This window comes from Lotus japonicus, chromosome 6 (assembly GCF_012489685.1).
Source record: "Lotus japonicus ecotype B-129 chromosome 6, LjGifu_v1.2".
In the NCBI taxonomy this organism is placed as follows: Eukaryota; Viridiplantae; Streptophyta; class Magnoliopsida; order Fabales; family Fabaceae; genus Lotus; species Lotus japonicus.
The window spans coordinates 64,318,183-64,336,807 of NC_080046.1; the positions used below are offsets into that span (position 1 = coordinate 64,318,183).

The following is an 18,625-nucleotide window of genomic DNA, read 5'->3' on the forward strand; positions in this document are numbered from 1 at the left end:
AGTTTAGGCACATGAGTTTTAGGCTTCAAATTGTGAATTCTTCAATAGAATGTGTGTTTTGACAAAAAAATAAAATAGAATGTGTGTTGATAAAAATAAAAAAAACCTGTGTGAACCAACCAAAAAACGAAAAAAAAAAGAATTTGTGTGAGGACAAAAAATTTAAAAAATTTGTTTGTTTGCACAATTGCACCGCCCTAAGAAAAAAATGTTGGTTAGTTTTGTTCACTTTTATAAGGTAAAAATACCATTTTCTATGTACCGAATCTTTGTCTTCTCACAGTTCTTCAGCTAATACTTTAAAGAATAATTATATCTTCACACCTCATTTTGATTTGATTGATAAAGATGTGATAGTTGATTTGATTGATAAAGAAGAGAAAAATAGATAGAAATTAAGGTGGAAAAGGGGTGAAGAGGTGTGTATATATCATAACCCTACTTTAAAGCAATCAAATCAGTATACAAAAAGAGTCAAATAAGAAAGAAAGAAGGAATTTGGAAAACCAAAAATGAGAGTAGTTCAGCTAATAGATTAAGGAAAATGTTTTCTTCACACCTCATTTTGAGGTGGAAGGAGGTGGAAGAGGATAGAGATAGGAAGAAAAGAAAAAGTAAGAGAGAGAAAGTATGAGATGTGATAGATGATAAGAGAAGAGAAGTAGAAACAAAAATAAGTGGAAATGAAGTGTTTAAAAGATGAGGTGTGTAGATTAATCATATGCTTCACGCATATACATTTTCGGTTATTTCAAAAAGGGATGACACTTTGCAAGCTATGATGATATGAAGAAGTCAAGACTTGAAAGCTTTGAAGTTAATATAACTTATAACATAAGCAACTTAACAGATATGTTTACACACACAACATAAAATTGCAAATAAAAGTACAGAAGCTAACAAAAAAAAAAACTCCTAATAAGGTTAACATATACCAAATAAAATAGCAAATATATAGATTTATAATTCTCATGGTATAACTGACAGGCGTGTAACCATCTGGAATAAGCTATTATCTCCTTTTCTCCCATAACCATCTGGATTCAATTCATAACTGTTCATATTTTAAAAATGCCAAAAAGAAAAAGAAAGAAAGAAAAACAACACCTCCTACAACCTTTCTTCTAAATAACTACTCTTTCAGGAATATTTGTGAAAGTTGCATTATCAAGTTTTAAGTTTATGTTGCTTGCAAGTAATGACAAACACCCCATCCCATCCCTTCCCTTCCCTCTCTTTGGTGTCACTCAAATTTTGCTGATCTATATAGATAAACCTTTTCAACAAACTTATGCTGCAAAGACAAGGTGATTGATCAAAACAATAAAACAACAACAGCTGAAAGATTCTATAGGACATGGACATCAAAGAAGAAATGGATGATTCTAAGAATCTTGATGAGCAAAAGCTCCCACTCTTGCGAAATGCGGAGGTGCCAGAAGCAGAGAGGAACCTGGTTCAGAAAGCCATCAGCCAGACATTTCAGAGCACGGCGCAGTTGGCAAACCTTTTACCTACAGGCACTGTCCTTGCTTTCCAGCTTCTGTCTCCAATCTTCTCAAATGTAGGCAACTGTGATTCAGTCAGCAGGCTCATGACAGCTTCTCTTGTTGCTATCTGCGGTGCCGCGTGCTTCCTGCTATGCTTTACTGACAGCTTCCGAGACAGCAAGGGGAACATCTGTCATGGGTTTGCCACCTTCAGGGGCTTGTGGGTCATTGACGGATCAAACACGCTTTCGCCTGAACTTGCTGCAAAATATCGCCTGCGGTTTATAGATTTCCTGCATGCGGTGATGTCAGTTTTGGTATTTGCAGCAATTGCATTATTTGATCAGAATGTTGTAAATTGCTTTTTCCCAGAACCTTCAAAGAAGACACAGGAAATTCTCACAGCATTGCCAGTAGGCATAGGCGTTTTGTGCAGCATGTTGTTCGTTGTATTTCCCACACAGAGACATGGAATTGGCTTCTCCCTTTCAACAAATTAATCGATGAAAACTTTTTTAAGTTCACGCTTGTAACCTTATGACATTAACATATCTATTTGATTAATGAATTATGGTGTTCAGAACAAATTTTATTTAGGGTGTGTTTGGGTAATCAGTAGAGCTGGGCGAATTGGCCCGCGCCCGCGGGCCGGCCCGCTTAACCCGCAGCCCGCACGGGCTGTGGCCCGGTGATTGGTTGCCCGTTTAAAAGCGGGCCTACGCGGTCTGGCCCGCTTAACCCGCGAGTTCATGCGGGTTGAACCGCGGTTTTGCGGGCTGGACCGCATTACAAAAGAAAAAAATTTAAGTCATTTATTTGACAACTTTTGAGAAAAAAATTGACAACTTTGGAAAAAAAAATCAGTTTATTTTTTAATTTAGGCGTTTATAAGGTTTTTAATGAAAAAAATATTTTTAATTTAGTTTTAAATTTCATTTTTATTATTTTTTAATTTGGCTTGTGGCCCGCGGGCCAGCCCGCTTATCCGCGGGGCGGGGGCGGACCGGCGTAATAGAGGCCCGTTTAAATGCGGGCCTACGCGGTGCGGGCCTACGCGGTGCGGGCTTACGCGGGGCGGGCCTATGCGGGGCGGTCTAACCGCATACCCAGCTCTAGTAATCAGTTTAATTAAGCCATAAACGCTTATTCATAAACTTACTGCAGTAAGCTCAAAATAACTTGGAAATAGGTATAAACACTCATTCACAAGCTAAAAGATATTATAAATAGGTTATAACTTATAAGCTATCTTTACAAGCTTATCTACACTTGAATAGGTGTTTATGCTATAAGATAAACTCTTCCAAACACAGTCAATCTCAACCAAAATTCATTACTTGTATTGCACAGTATTCAACCTAATCTTCATTTTCTTTTTCAATACTTTTGTTAGAACAAAGACTGCAGTGTTTCCTGTCATGCTGTTATGCATTCTGTTATTCCGTTGTGTTTGTTACTAGTAAGTTAAGATGTTATTAGTGGTTAATTATGGTTTCTGTTAGTGTCTAAAGAACTGGTGTAGTGTATCACACCATCACTACTTGCATCTTCGATTCAATAATTCTAACTGGTGTTTCTCACGCGTTCTCTATGATTAGAACTTTCCCTATTTCCTTACTTTGCTCCATCTCCTCCAGAACTCAATTTACTAAGACCCTTTGTATGATATAATTTAAACCTGGACAAAAACTGCACTAAAAAGACTTCTCTACCAATCCATTCATTATAAGCTATCTTGATCATGCAAGCAATACGTTTAGCCAGATTTTTTTACCTTACATGGGAAATTGATTGCTTGAGCAACTCCCCAAATTGAGTATTACCTCAAACAACTTCTCTTGTTTAAAGTCTAATATCATACGACACGGAACCACGGCTTGATCTAAATTTAAAAGTAGACTGGTTTTTTTGTCTAAAGTAAGGCTACACAACCAGAACAACAACTTAGCCACAAATTGTCAATATTCAAGGACAATAAGCCAAAGCGGTGAAGTCCACTCATTTATTCAAGAAACAATAGTAATGTCAACTAATTTTGATTAAGTGGCTATCTAGTATTTTCCTTTTGTCCAGCATAAGTTTATATTAAAAAACAAGGTCAGGGAATATCTTGTACTGCAGAAGCCAGGGAGCTACAAAAACCAGTTACTAAAACCTTTTATCAGGACAAAAATGATTAGCCCATCAGGTGATGTGGGGATCAGTCTCTATTATCAATATGGATTCATCTGCCCGCTCTTATCTGTCTCTGTCATGAAGGAAACTAGAAATATCATACTTAAATGTAGACCTATCGACAGATAGACTGATATATATACATCGAATCCACAAAGCAAATATCCAGACCTCTGTTTTCCTTCCTTCATAAAAGCTTCTGGTGCATTTATTTTACAATGGTATACAGCTATGTCGAAACCTAGTGTACTCTATTGAGTTGAATCAATTAAAGACATACATTCCAACTTGCATGCACAGGAACCTCATTCCTGTTCTTGAAAGAACCAATCACAAGCTAATGCATATTTCAAGCAGTTATGTGACACACAGTTTATGTATCCCCAATAAAAAATTTAACATAGCCAGTCATGATCTAGTGACGCATTCAGACAGAGGATGTGTCAAACTATATTACTAAACATTTACTCATCAGTCGACATTAGCAAGCTACATATTTGCTTTATATAGCAAGAATTTTTTTGCTACAGTACAGATACAACATAACATCAGAGCCCAGTTACAGTTATCATGTGAATGCACAGTCAAACAAAGCACTAAATAAAATCTCTCAGGAAACAGGCATATATAAATAACAAATGAAAAATCAAGAATTCCAACTAAAATACCAGCAACTGCACTACGAAAAGACTTGGAAGTTGGAATAATCAAACTATTGTTAAATTACTGCAATTGACAAAAAATACCCACATCATGTAATGGGTTTGATCAAGACAAATAATTTTTCAATTACCTCAGTTTACCTTGTCCAGAATGCCAGAACTCTGGAAAATTTGTTCCAAAAAACATCTTCCTTACCAAGGTTTCAAAAAAGGCTGGGGAAGAACCAAGTATAATGTCTACAAGAGTAAAGTCACCAAGTATAAGATACAAGGGGATCCACGTGATGCCAAATGTTTTATGGACCCTCAAACTTCAACTTTCAGCATCAACAAACTTTTTCTCCAGCTCAGCCAGCAATAGTTCAGTGGCTTCTCTCACTTTTTTCCGATCCCAGAGCCCACCCATTACTACATCCCATATACCCTTATCTGGAACGCAGCCGTCTGATATCATCTCTTCAAGAATTCGAGCAGCTTTGTTGAGGTCCCCTCGCTTGCAAAAACATTTGATTAAACAGTCAAAAGTGTCAATTTCAATAGAGATACCCCTAGTACGCATGCTAAGATACAACTGAAATGCTCGAGGAGAATCAACATTACTACAAAGACCTTGGACCACCGTGTTATGCATTCTAACATGAAGGCTCCAAGTTGCTCGACTCGGTGAGATACCGCCAAGCACCATCTCATCAATAAAGTTTGCAGCATCTTGATAGCTGGATGCAGCACAGAAGCCACTTATGATTTTCCCATACAACCCTGCATTTGGTTTCAAACCTTGAAGCCTCATCCTGTCAAGAATCTCGACAGCTTCACTAAATTTTCCTTCTTTACACAGCCCATTGATTAAAGTACCATAAGTGACCATGTTAGGCCGATTATGTTTTGTAACCATCATTTCTAACAATTCCATTGCTTGTAATGAATGACCACCTTTACATAAACCATCCATTAAAGTACTGTACGTAAAAACATTTGGCTCAATGCCATTTTTTTTCATCTCTTCAAGCAATCTTATAGCTTCACCCAAATTATCCGACTGACACATTCCATGTATCAAACTAGTATAGGTAACAACAGAAGGTGAAAAACCTTTCTCCTCCATCTCATTGAATAGTTCCTTAGCCTCACTGACACTTCCCATTCTGCACAGCCCATTAATCAATGTACCGTACGTATATGAATCAGGTTGGCATCCACGGTTGGGCATCTCATGAAATATCTGTAAAGCAGAATCAATAGTTTCCTTGTTTTTGCAGAGGGCCTTGATCAAAATATTGAGGGAAACAACACTGGGCGGAATGCCCATTTTCCTCATCTCCCTGTAAAAAGCAATAGCCCTTTTTACATGGTTCTCCTCCACAAGGATATCAATGACTGTAAGGTAAGATTTCTGAGTGAACTTCAGCTGAAAATCTTCCATCTTATGAAAAACCCTGATGGCATCAAGTGGCCTATGCACACGTCCATAACCCCTGCATATAGTTAAAAGTATGTCTTCTGTAACAACACAATTTTCTTGCTTCATTCTCTCCAACAACCCTTCCGCTGACCTGAACTGATTCGCAGCGACTAACCTCGAGATCATGACACCAAAGGTCGTGTGATCATGACGAAACCCATTACTGTACTCAGCTGTGGCAGAATCAAACATAAGAACAGCTTTGTTTATATCCTTTTCTGCTTTTATCAACTGCTCCACTAAGGAACTTGTAATTTGCTTTGGCCACTTAAACAAAGTTCTACTACCCATAACCCCTATTGGTGTTGATACTCAAAAATGGCAGATTTTGAAAACTTGCATTAACCCTGGTGCCTCACAACAAGCATTTCCTTGCAATAGCATTTCATCAAACGGGTCTCCTGCAAGATGAAAGTTATTGAAAAATGAGACCTCAATCTCTTGAATTGAAACAATTCAAAGTAAGAATTCTTTAAAAAATCTTATAGAATTTATTGGAAATAAAGCAGGAACTTCGGAAAAATCAATGAGGAAAAACCATGTTACCTTAATTTTTGGGTGTGGAAGTGGAACATCCTCGTCGTATTGCTACCATTTTGGCTACAAAGTGCAGAATGTTGTCTCAATTTTCTGAAACAACCACCATGTATGGGCTTTTATTTCTTCCCATGGGCCTCTGAGGAGAAAGCAAGCCCATTTGATGATGGGGTCCACAAGAACACAAACGTGAAACATCGATTCGATCATCGCACGCGGCACGCTGAGGATCCTAAATCATGAATCAAAACAAACCGAACCTTAAAAAATCAAAACAAGCTTGCAATGCCACTTTTTAAAGAACCAATCAATAATCCAACACAACAACCTTGAACAAACAAAAACACCTTCAGTAAGTTCATAGGAACATTTCATCATGTTACTAGTTAAAAAAACACAATTTGACACCAAAATTACATTGAAAACAAATTAAAAAAACAAAAATTAAAATTCATTCAAAGAGAATTAGAAGCTGGCAAACACTTACACAGAGAGTCAAAATTTCATAACAAGAAAAAAAATAAAAATTACTCCACCTTTGCAACGTGAGTAAAACAAAAAGGCATCATGTTACCCTCTTTAAGGTCCTGTTTGATAAAAAGGAAAAAAAAGAAGAAAAATGATTTTGATTGTTTTTATAAAGGAAAGGAAATAGAAAAGGAGTGTGAGTATAAGCAATGAAAGGTGGTGATGAAGTTATAGGAGCAATCAAGAGGAACTGTTGTTGTTATTGTTGGTTTATTATTATTGTTTATGGACATGGATTTTCACTTTTATTATTATTATTATTAATGTTTGATTGATTTTTGTTCTTTCTTTCTTTTCAATTCTTATTTTTTTTTCTTTTTCAATCTCCACGAAGATAATGAACATGTTTCCAATTCTGCACTATCAAGAAATTTTTGGTTATAAAGAAGAGATAAACACAAATAGAAATAGAAAAAAGAAAACAAGTTTGATGATTACCCTAATTTAGATTCTGCTGCTGCTTTGGTTCTCGGTTTCTCCTTCTTCTTCTTTCTGGATTTTTAGGGTTTGATCGATGAAGGACGAGGCTGCTTCAGATGGAGATGATAACAACGATACCCAGAAGAGGGATGATGATGGGGGTGGTGGTGATAATAGCAAACTTGGGAATTCCAGTGAGGGTCAGAGCAAGCCAAAGCGTCAGATGAAGACCCCTTTTCAGCTTGAAAATCTCGAGAAAGCTTATGCTTGTGAGTGAACACTTCTTCTTCTTCTTCTCTGTTTGTTCTTCAATTTTGAGTTATTTATTTATTTATTTTGTATTTCCAGTGATTTTCAAATTTGAGTTTTTTTTATTGTTTGATTAATGGGTGTGTGGAAAATTCTGTGTTTTGATCAGCGGAGATGTACCCATCAGAGGCTGTGAGGGTAGAGCTGTCGGAAAAATTGGGGCTGACGGATCGGCAGTTGCAGATGTGGTTCTGTCACCGGCGGTTGAAAGACAAGAAGGACTTGCCGCCCAAGAAGCCGCTGAAGGCACCACCTTTGCTAGCTTCTCCCACGGATGACCTGAGATTGGGCTCAGAACCTGGAAATGATTATGGATCCGGGTCGGGTTCTGGATCCAGCCCGCCTTCCCGGTCGGAGTTGAGGAATGCGGTGCCGGTCCGGGCTGTTCCGGGGTACTATGAGTCGCCGCAGACTATTATGGAGCTTAGAGCAATTGCTTGTGTGGAGGCACAGTTAGGGGAGCCTCTGAGGGAAGATGGACCCATTTTAGGAGTGGAGTTTGATCCTTTGCCACCGGATGCATTCGGGGCACCTATAGGTATATACTCATTCAGCTTGTGTTGCTATCTTTAGCTTACTAATTGAGTGACCTCAGCTTATAATTTGTTCTTTTGCTATGTTCTGTTTGGGCTTACATTGTATTTTCTTAATATAACTTTTAGTTTTGTACTTCTCTTAGTGCATGTTTGGATATATAGTGGAAAACCACGATGAAAGTAAAATCACGATGGCCAGTCTCAAAAGCTAACAGAAGTTACTTATGTTCACCGTGATTTTGGCTCACCGTGTTTTCCACCCTGTATCCAAACATGCTCTAACAGGGTTTTAAGAGTGCATTGGATCTATGTTGATGGACAGCATAGAACAAGTAGGCTGAGTCACATTAAAACTTTTTTTGCGCTTTGTGTGGTTTTGGGGTTGATGCACATCACAAGTGATTTTAGGAAGAGAAGGTGAAGAAAGGGTGGGGGAGGAGGGTTAGGGTTAGGGAAATTACAGGACTTGGAAAAGAAAGCTATGAAGAAAAGTAATGAGAAGTTGGCTATATTAGACTTTTGGATGGTATTGTGTGTGGGACAAAAGATTATCCCATGGACTACAGAGTAACAAGTTTTAAGACTTTTGTCCCGCAGTCAATTTAAAAATCAAATACAGAACAATTTTGTTTTGTGCTGTCCTGTCGTTCACTTTTTAAACAGGCAAACACAATTCAACTCGTCACTCAGATTGTCATTAGTCATGTTTTCTTATTAACTTTATTCTCTACATTGTACATAGCTACTAAGATATCATGAATGATAGTGTTATGGACTTTAGTGTTTCCTTTCCTGAAATGCACGTGTCGTAACTGGTAAACTAGTTTTGTATATGTTCTGTACTCTAGTACCTTTTGTGGGATGAAATGCTCATTTTTAGCTTTGCTTGCCATTTTCTGCTGATTCCTTCTGAAGACTGAAACCTCAAAGTATTGTTAGAAACAATTCTATTATGCTATAAGCTACCGATGAATACTTGTTTGTGATGGGGGCATGTGTGATAAATATCAATGTGCTTGTTTGGCTACTCACACTCGTGATATTTTCTTTTGGTGCAGCTGTTGCAGAACAACAGAAGCGGCCTAATCTTGCTTATGACAGTAAAATATACGATAGACATGATGTTAGAACTAATAAGGTTGGTTTTCTGTCACTAAAACTGCTCTGCGTTTTGCAGATTTTGTCTGTAAAATTAGCATTGCATTGAGCTGCATACCAAAAATATTTTTTAGTCAAACAATTGTATGAGCTATTTATCAAGATTAGGTACTTTTTCTGAATGCTTTTCCTTGATGTCAATGTCTAGATTGTATTCCTTTATTTTTCATACTGTTAAGTGTTTAGGCTTTCATGTTTGCTTAACGACTTATAGTTATTACCATCTTGAATAATTGGTGTGTTATGGGGCCTTTTATTACTTTAACCTCTGCTCATTATTTAGATGCTATTTACATAAAAGGAAAAAGATATAGTTAAAAGTTGTGGACAATGCGTAGTTTATTTCAGTCATTGGTGTCTTTTGTTGAATCTTGTCATGCATAATATTTTTAAGAGTTTAGTTACTATGCACTGATAGTATTAAAAAGTTCTATATAGTCATCCAATTAGAATCCATCAATTTGCCATGTCATAATTAAATTTTAATTAAAAAATATTTCAAATGGAAAATGGAGAAATGTGATCAGATGTATGTGTAAAACTCTTTACACTGTTATTGCATATAATTAAATCCTATTTTTAAGTGCTCTTTTAATTTTAATACAATTAAGTCTTCCTTCTGTTTCCTTCAATAGTTTGAGCAACTGGAAAACTTTCCTTTATTATATTAATCTTTAAATTATATTTACCAAATTATTTTACCAATGTTGTCAAGATTGTGATCTTGATCGTGAGATCGGATGATTTTGCAATCCAAGTAGTGCTCTCTGATCAAGATCACAGATGGGGATGCGAATCAGTGTGATTGTCAATCAGTGAGATCGTGATCTTTCTCGCCGTTTGATAGATCCGATCTAGTCCCACTCTTGATGGGCTTCCGGGTTGCAAATTGGAGACATGTTTTGCAGCCCAATTTTGCCACTCTTTCACCTATTTAAGATCGCGGCTCTTGCCCTCGTTTCATCGAAAACTAAACCTAAAGCATTGAACAAATCTCTCGTTCCCCCTTGCCTTTGAGTGCGATTCTCCTTGTTACCCATATTCTTTTTCGTTTGAAAAAGTCGAAGCTCTCAGTTCTGCAAGACAATTTCGAAGTCCAGAATTCGAACCCCGTGTTCTTCGTTCTGTGCGTGCTGTGTTCTTCTGCATGTGATGCTGCTATGTTTTCCCTCCTGAAGTTAGTTCAATTGATAGCTGCTCTGTCTTCTATTTCAACTTGTCACTAGACTCTTGTCTCTGCTGGTGCTGTTTAATTGAAGAAAAATGTCTTCTAATGGTCCTGGTTCTGAGGCTGGTGGGAGTGGTAAGGAGATGGAGATTGGTCCTGGTGGAGAAAAAGTAAGTGGATAGTAGCTTAGATATCTAGAACTGTAGATTTTAGAGTAGTAGTCTAGTAGGGTTGGACACTTAGATTATGTTCTTTTGGGGATGATCTTATGTTCTAAAACTTATGTTGTCTTATGCTTAGGAATTTTCAGTTAAAGTTTACTGTAATCTGGTAATGTTGTGATTCAGAGTTTATTCTCCTTATCCATGTGATTTTCTGAGGATATATTATGTTTTAAGTAAAAATTATTGCATTTCTAGTATGATCTGATCTATGATCCTCCTATTTAGGATTATTCATTCACCCCCCCTCCCCAAATCCCAAGTAAGATCCTGATCTATTTACTCTGCTGTGGCAATGAGTTGTAACTATTTGATTGTTTCATATGTTTTGATTTTAAACAGGCTCCATTCCAGGCAATGGCAAGGACATTCCCTGAATACTCATTTCTTCCAACGCACCAGCCTGGCATTAGATCTGATGCTTTTGGGCAATTGAGCCAACCTCATTTGTATAGTCCAATGGAGGGTCCTACCAGAACTCCTTCTTTTCCCCCCGGAAATGAACATCTACCCAGAATTCATGCTACTCAAAGTCATTCTTCTCGTGTGAAAGAGGAACATGATGCATATACCCAAAGTCAGTCTTCTCGTGTTCGCCTTTCGTCTCCACAGGAGAAGCAAGGGTTTTCCTATCCATCTCCTCCTCGTGACAGCAATGTTGCCCCTAAAAGGGAACCTCCCACGAACATGGCTGACACTGGAATGAACTCCAACTTTAGTGATCACCCAATTGTTGGACAAGAAAATCCTGGTGGAGAAGTTTCCCATAATGATTCAATATTGCGGATGGAGAAGAAACGAAAGGTATTAATTGAATTTGTAATTTTTGCTTAGAGTCACTTTACGTTATTTATTCTTTGTTGAGGATGATTTATATTTTTTAACTTTATGTAGGCTGATGATACCAAAGGTTCAAGGGACGTTGAAGCGTCTGAAATGAAGACGCGGAAGGAGCTTGAGAAACAAGATAACCTTAGACGCAAGGTTTTACTGAAATGATTTTAACCTGCCACCATACATTTCATAGAGCTTAAAAAGCATCCATTCTTTTTGGTTAACCCCTCTATTTCTCTCTCACTTTTTAGAACGAAGAGCGGTTGAGGAAAGAAATGGAAAAACAAGACCGTGAAAGAAGGAAGGAAGAAGAGAGACAGATGCGTGAGAGACAGCGAGAAGAGGAAAGATCTAAGCGTGAACAGAGACGCGAGGTGGAGCGAAAGGAAAAGTTTTTGCAGAAAGAAAGTTTGAGAGTAAGTTTTAAGCCCAATGCTTATAGCCTTCTTTTGTCTAATATTTAGATATCTAAGGATATTTAATGTGTCATACTATCCTTTTTCTTGTGCTATTTCTTAAAAAAGGCTGAGAAAAGGAGGCAAAAAGAAGAGCTTCGCAAAGAGAAAGAGGCAGAGAGAAGGAAAGCTGCCCTTGAAAAAGCAAATGCTCGTAGAATAGCTAAAGAGTCCATGGAGCTTATTGAGGATGAGCAGCTGGAATTGATGGAGTTGGCTGCCGCAAGCAAGGGATTTTCCTCTATTATCCACATTGATCTTAATACTTTGCAAAACCTTGAATCATTTAGGGGTGAGAATTTGTTATGATGTTACTTTCCATAATGTTACATGTTTTGGTTATTTGGACCTTCAGTATTTATCTGGAAATACTAGTACTAGGAAAAAGTCAGGTTCCACTGCTGATACTTGTTTTACTGTAGATTCATTGTGTGTTTTCCCACCTACGAGTGTAAAGCTAAAAAAACCATTTGCTGTCCAACCTTGGTCCAACTCAGAACAAAATGTTGGTAACCTTCTCATGGTATGTTTCTATTGCCACTCTTGCTTCCTTTAGCACATTTAACATGCCGTATAGGAATTACGTATCAGTTACAGTTTTATCTTTTGCTCTGGTACTGTCAAGAAGGGTGGGGGTGTTTTTACCCTTTTACAGTTCTTCATGATTTTAAATGATAGGTTAATAATGCTCCTGTGTGTACCTCTATAAGATGGTTAAGGTTATTTTAGTTAACCTTGTGTGTGTGTGTGAGTTACTGTTAGACTGAGATCATTCATGTAAATGTAATGTAAGGATGTACTTTTTTTGTAGTATGAGTTTTATTAACATTTTTTACTCTTGTTTTTTCAACTTGAATGTAGGATTCTGAATATTTAGTTTGCAAACAATATTGGTTTATTTCAGGCTTGGAGATTCTTGATTACATTTGCTGATGTTCTTGAGTTATGGCCTTTTACTCTTGATGAGTTTGTACAAGCATTTCATGACTATGTGAGTAGTTTGGCCTATGCTAGTGGTTTTGTGCTGCAAATGAAAATTTTTATGCACTTCTTTTGCTCATTACAAATGTTCAATTTACACTGTTTGATCACAGGATTCAAGATTGTTGGGTGAGGTGCATGTTGCTCTTCTTAAAGTGATAATAAAAGATATTGAAGATGTTGCAAGGACGCCTTCTACTGGATTAGGAACGAATCAGAATGGAGCTGCTAATCCTGGTGGTGGCCATCCAGAGATTGTGGAAGGAGTAAGTTGAAATATTTCACAAAAACTGACCATCCTTATGAGACTAATAGTAGTTTTGTCTGATGAAGCATGTCCACATCAATCATATTGTCTTTTTTATGTTAGGCATATGCATGGGGCTTTGACATAAGAAATTGGCAGAAGAACTTGAATCAATTGACATGGCCAGAGATTTTCCGACAGTTAGCACTATCTGCAGGATTTGGACCGCAGCTGAAGAAAAGAAGTATTACGTGGTCATATGCAAATGATAAAGATGAGGTTCGTTTTTCTTCATTTTACTTCCTAATTTTCAGCAAAAAATTATTGCATTGTCTTAATTTTGAATACTGCCTTAAGTGCCTACAGGCTGAACATATTTATGATATCATTTCAGTTTACTGGTTCAGCATGAGCTTTTTGTTACCATGGAATATGTTAACTCAACATGTATGATTTTTCATGCATGTTAAATCAGCAATGGCATTTTTGTGTCTTTTGTCGTTTTAAGTGGAAAAATATGTATTGTAAATGCAGGGAAGAAATAGTGAAGACATCATTTCTAAACTTCGTAATGGTTCAGCAGCTGAAAGTGCAGTAGCAAAAATGCAAGAGAAAGGTCTATTAGCTCCTCGAAGATCGAGGCACCGCTTAACTCCTGGAACAGTTAAATTTGCAGCATTTCACGTTCTCTCACTGGAGGGTAGCAAGGGTTTGACAGTACTAGAGCTCGCAGAAAAAATTCAGGTGAATTGTTCATCTTCATGTTAAGTAATCTTTTAAAAGTTGTCACCCTGTTCTTATGTCTCTCTTCCTGTCAGAAATCTGGTCTCCGGGACCTGACAACCAGCAAGACACCTGAAGCATCAATTTCTGTTGCTTTGACCAGAGATACTAAGCTTTTTGAAAGAATAGCTCCATCAACGTATCGTGTACGATCCGCATATAGAAAGGATCCTGCTGATTCTGAATCCATTCTTTCAGAAGCAAGAAAGAAAATTCAGATATTTGAAAATGGTTTTCTAGCTGGTGAAGATGCCGAGGACGTTGAAAGAGAAGAGGAGTCAGAAAGTGATGAAGCTGATGAGGATCTTGAAGACGGTGATTTAGTAATTCCCTCTAGTGCAAACCAAAAATCAGAACAGTATGATGACACAAACATTTGCCCATCAAATGGAAAAGAAAATTTGGGACATGATGTAGATCTTATTCAAAATGAATTTGATACAGATCTGCCTTGTTTTCCTGAGAATGGTTCCAAGGGTGCTGATTGTCCTAGTTCTGTCACTGGACAACCTATTGCTAGCGAAGGTTTAAATACAGGGAATCTTGATGAGGATAATATGGAAATTGATGAAAGCAAATCGGGAGAATCCTGGGTTCAAGGGCTTACCGATGGAGAATATTCTGATCTCGGTGTAGAAGAGCGTCTCAATGCTCTTGTTGCATTGGTTGGTCTGGCCAATGAAGGAAATTCAATCCGTGTTGTTCTTGAGGTGAACTTTATCCCATGTAATGTATATCTTCTAGTTGATATTTGCTTTTAGTTTTTAAGTTGATGTGAAGAGTTTTTCAGGATCGATTGGAAGCAGCAAATGCTCTGAAGAAGCAAATGTGGGCAGATGCACAGACAGATAAAGTTCGTTTGAAAGATGATAATATTAGTAAATCAGATTTGGCATCACATATTGGGAATAAAGTTGAAGCGCAATATACATATCCTGCGGTGGAGAGCAACCAAAGCCCATTGCTTGACATTAATATTAACAATATTAACAATGAAGCGTCTCCTGGCACTGCAGACAAGCAGAAAGGAGCTTCCATTGCACAGAGCCTACCTAGTGAAAAGTCCTCATTAGTTCAAGATTTCTGCCCAGGCACAGGTCCAGACAACCCTCAGATTCAGGTACCTGTGCAATGTTCAAAAAGGTCGCGTTCGCAGTTGAAATCCTATATTGCCCACAAAGCAGAGGAGACGTGTGTCTACAGGTCTCTACCCCTTGGCCAAGATCGCAGACGTAATAGATACTGGCAGTTTGCTGCATCTGCTTCTAGCAACGATCCTGGTTCTGGCAGGATCTTCGTTGAACAGCATGATGGCAATTGGAGGCTTATTGACTCTGGAGAGGTGAATTGCTTTCAGTATTCTATACACTAATCTCTTAACTAAATTTTACATTGGTTTTGACATGTTTAATTTTAGTGCATGTTTTACTGACTTGCATATTTTTCATTAATGCAAATGGTTGGGATTAATGACTGTAACTATAGTTAGTCTTGTTCTTACCAATAGGAAGGAGTTTTTTAATATTACCTTCCTCAGTTATATCTCTACTGTTAGGATTAAGAAGACATTTGAAGTCTGCTTAAACATCCCAAGACGTTTCCTCCTGTAAATTAATGTTTTTATTGGTTTTCCATCGATATCTGATCATTGGCAAATGACATTAATGAGGATAGCCTCTGAAATTCTTCTACTGCCTCATCTCAAAGTTTCACTTTTCCTTATTCTGAATTTATTTGGTGATCTGCCAAGGAAATGTTTTTGAAATCAGTGATTCTTTTATATCTTTAGGTGTCAGTATTTGTGTGAGATTTAATATATCTTTATCCTTTGTCGTAAATGATATAATATTACTTATTCTACCATTCCTATGCAGGCCTTTGACAATCTTTTGACATCTTTAGATTCACGTGGGATTAGGGAATCACACTTGCACTTGATGTTGCAAAAGATTGAGAAGTCCTTTAAAGAAAATGTACTAAAAAATACACCCATAATTGGAGGCAGCGATGAAGTTTCGATTGAAAAGGAAGCTAAAGAAACACATCTCATCCCTGATCGCCATGACAGTTCTAGCAGTGCACTTCATGGCCTGAACCCTGATATATCTGAAACTTCTTTATCCTTCAAAATTGAGCTAGCCAAAAGTGAGAGTGAGAAGAAAGCTGCCTTGAGAAGGTATCAAGATTTTCAAAAGTGGATGTGGAAAGAGTGCTATAATTCATCAATTTTATGTGCAACGAAATATGGTATAAAGAGATGCAAAGCTCTGGTGGACATTTGTGATATCTGCCTCGATCCTTATTTTGTTGAAGATTCCCATTGCAATTCCTGCCACAGGACTTTTTCCTCAAATATTGGATTTAATTTTTCAAAACATGCATTTCAATGTGGAGACGAGTTATCCAAAGATATTTGTATTTTGGAAAATTCGCTCCCACTGCGTACAAGATTGCTTAAGGTCTTGTTGGCTTGTATGGAGGTGAGTTGGTGGTAACTTTGCCTACTTAACCTTGAACCTTGTTTTCTATTAAAATGTTGTTTTGCATCCTTTTATTTTCCTGTTATCTTTTACTTGTGAGAATTATAATTGTATTCAAAATTGGATTTACAGGCATCTGTTCTCTCTGAAGGATTTGGAACAAATTGGACTAACGATATTAGGAAGCAATGGGGTGTGAAGTTGAGTAAATCGTCTTCTGTTGAGGAACTTTGGCAGGTTAAATGGCCTTTCAATTCTTTATCTTCCATATCTCTGCATCACTTTAATAAATTAGCAATCAGTGCCTACTCAGCCTTGTACCCATTTTGCAGATATTGGTCATATTTGAAAGAGCACTACGGCGTGATTTTCTGTCTTCAAACTTCTCAACAACAGATGAATTGTTGGGATCGACAAGCATATCACAAAGTTCTGCACATGCCACTACTGATCCTGAATCAGTCGCTGTACTTCCATGGGTTCCACAAACCACTGCAGCTTTGTCTCTCAGACTCTTTGAGTTTGATTCATCCATCAGCTACGTGAAGCTTGAGAAAGTTGAGCCTTGTGAGGAAAAAGATGGGAACGTATGCACAGTGAGTCTTTCTTTTTCCCTTATAAGATTTCTTTCATTCTTAACATCGATAATAGGGCTTCATCTTATCATGAAAGGTTATGCACAGTGAGTCTTTCTTTTTCCCTTATAAGATTTCTTTCATTCTTAACATCGATAATAGGGCTTCATCTTATCATGAAAGGTTTAATATTAGAGATTAATTTCTATGCACCGACGTCATTCAATCACATCCCTCCATTTTGTTAGCTCACAATTAATTTTGAATTTAATAATATCTAAGATAGAAAATGGAAGGTTGTGATTGAATGATGGTGTAAAACTTTTTACACCGTCAGTGCATAGAAATTAATCTCAAAAAACCTGAGCTACAATCTCTATTTTTTTTTTTAAAGCAGACTCTGAGCTCGCATCCAAAAACTTGAAGCAGATGCATGTCAAGTTCCACTTAAATGCATTTTTCCTTTGTTAAAATTTGAGTGTCTGGCCCTTCTGTGAAAATTTTATTTCATTCTAATCTATTGAAGCATTAATCATCTAACTTGCTTTTTTGGCAGAAGCTTCCATCAAGATATACTCCCTTCAAATCTAATAGGGAGATTGAACCAGCAGAATTTGACAGTGTTGAACTTCCTAGAGATAAATCTGCTCCTAATAAAATTGCACGAGGTGGGTATAAACGTGGACGAGGGACTAGTGATCAAGGACGGGGTAAAAAGCTGGCTAAAAGAATGTACAATTCCAAACGAGGTACTGGCCGCCGAAATGCTGTGGTCACTGACAATCTAAGTCAGAAATTAAAACATCTGGGACGAACACAAGGACAAAGTGGTGGACGAGGTCGCCGAACAGTCAGGAAACGAAGAGTAGAGAAGAGAGCTGTTGAAGATTTGTTAGTAGGCCACACAGCCGCCAGTCATAGCTTCAAGAGTGGTGGAGAACCATTGAGAAGCTTGGATGAAGAATGGAATGGAGAAAAGGCAAGTCCCATGACTCCTGTGCACATTGGGGTTCCTGAGATTAGTAACAGTGCTGAGGAAGTGGAATCTGATGAAAATGCTCAAGCAGTGGAATATGATCAAGGGAACTGGGAGATAAGTTATAATGGTGTCCCCTCTAACAGATGGATTAGGGAGGATTTGGTTGGAATGAGTGATGAGGATGTGGATGCTTTTGAAGATGACAATGTCATTGAAGAGAATGAGGAGGAGGATTTGGAAGGAGATGTTATGAGTGATGATGGTTCAGATGGCATGGCAAATAGAGTAGCAAATGGAGGAGTTTCAGATTCTGAAGATTCTTCTGATTAGAATATCCATTTATAATTTGATCAATGAAGGGATTTTGTTTGCATCTGAAGACTGCATTACTTTTTTGATATTGCAGCTTTACAAATACTCACAGCTGGAGGGTTAATGGTTAAGTAGATTTAGTGTATATTATCCATGCAAAATGGACCATGTATAAGCTTCTTTAAGTTGAGGGCTTTGTAGCCAACCTCATCTTTAATTTTGTTTTGTTTTTGTTTTCCCCCCTCCCTTGTAATAGATGCTCATCCATTAATAAACGTTTATTATACCTTGCTTATCTTTTTTTTTGGGGGGT

The 18,625-nt window shown here is 37.6% G+C and overlaps 3 protein-coding genes across 6 annotated transcripts; 2 read left to right on the top strand and 1 right to left on the bottom strand.

The window, feature by feature from the left end:
• Window positions 1-1,236: 1,236 nt before the first annotated feature.
• Window positions 1,237-6,456, bottom strand: LOC130723978 (pentatricopeptide repeat-containing protein At5g46100). Of its 2 annotated transcripts, XR_009014408.1 has the most exons (3): window positions 6,336-6,456; window positions 4,459-6,190; window positions 1,237-1,783 (listed from the first exon to the last, which is right to left on the bottom strand). XR_009014408.1 is itself a non-coding variant. In XM_057575132.1 (2 exons), the coding sequence occupies exon 2, from the start codon at window positions 6,078-6,080 to the stop codon at window positions 4,641-4,643; it is 1,440 nt and encodes a 479-aa protein (XP_057431115.1). In that variant the 5' UTR covers window positions 6,081-6,190; window positions 6,336-6,456; the 3' UTR covers window positions 4,364-4,640. The 2 variants fall into 2 exon arrangements, 1 of the variants encoding a protein (XP_057431115.1); XM_057575132.1 differs by lacking the exon at window positions 1,237-1,783 and having other exon boundaries at window positions 4,364-6,190.
• LOC130723980 (protein DMP6-like) lies at window positions 1,358-2,058 on the top strand. Its single transcript, XM_057575134.1, has one exon. It carries the CDS (start codon window positions 1,358-1,360, stop codon window positions 1,988-1,990), a length of 633 nt encoding a protein of 210 aa, XP_057431117.1. The 3' UTR covers window positions 1,991-2,058.
• Window positions 6,457-6,969: 513 nt separating the features above from the next.
• LOC130723977 (homeobox-DDT domain protein RLT1-like) lies at window positions 6,970-18,607 on the top strand. Of its 3 annotated transcripts, none has more exons than XM_057575130.1 (18): window positions 6,970-7,543; window positions 7,693-8,121; window positions 9,178-9,257; window positions 11,009-11,470; window positions 11,561-11,650; window positions 11,752-11,916; window positions 12,025-12,247; window positions 12,378-12,478; window positions 12,860-12,946; window positions 13,050-13,202; window positions 13,307-13,462; window positions 13,718-13,927; window positions 14,002-14,676; window positions 14,757-15,308; window positions 15,841-16,446; window positions 16,579-16,683; window positions 16,779-17,042; window positions 17,581-18,607. In XM_057575130.1, exons 1-18 carry the CDS (start codon window positions 7,369-7,371, stop codon window positions 18,328-18,330), a joined length of 5,283 nt encoding a protein of 1,760 aa, XP_057431113.1. In that variant the 5' UTR covers window positions 6,970-7,368; the 3' UTR covers window positions 18,331-18,607. The 3 variants fall into 3 exon arrangements, with proteins under 3 accessions (XP_057431113.1, XP_057431112.1, XP_057431114.1); XM_057575129.1 differs by having other exon boundaries at window positions 6,971-7,543; window positions 17,578-18,607; XM_057575131.1 differs by lacking the exons at window positions 6,970-7,543; window positions 7,693-8,121; window positions 9,178-9,257 and adding an exon at window positions 10,163-10,615 and having other exon boundaries at window positions 17,578-18,607.
• The last annotated feature ends 18 nt before the right edge of the window (window positions 18,608-18,625 follow it).

Bases quoted from the DNA above. Each gene is read 5' to 3' on its own strand.
- LOC130723980 (XM_057575134.1), top strand. From the start codon at position 1,358: ATGGACATCAAAGAAGAAATGGATGATTCTAAGAATCTTGATGAGCAA.
- LOC130723978 (XM_057575132.1), bottom strand. From the start codon at position 6,080: ATGGGTAGTAGAACTTTGTTTAAGTGGCCAAAGCAAATTACAAGTTCC.
- LOC130723977 (XM_057575129.1), top strand. From the start codon at position 7,369: ATGAAGGACGAGGCTGCTTCAGATGGAGATGATAACAACGATACCCAG. The intron at 8,122-9,177 runs GTATATACTCAT...CTTTTGGTGCAG, and splicing joins TGCATTCGGGGCACCTATAG to CTGTTGCAGAACAACAGAAG. The intron at 13,463-13,717 runs GTTCGTTTTTCT...TTGTAAATGCAG, and splicing joins ATGCAAATGATAAAGATGAG to GGAAGAAATAGTGAAGACAT.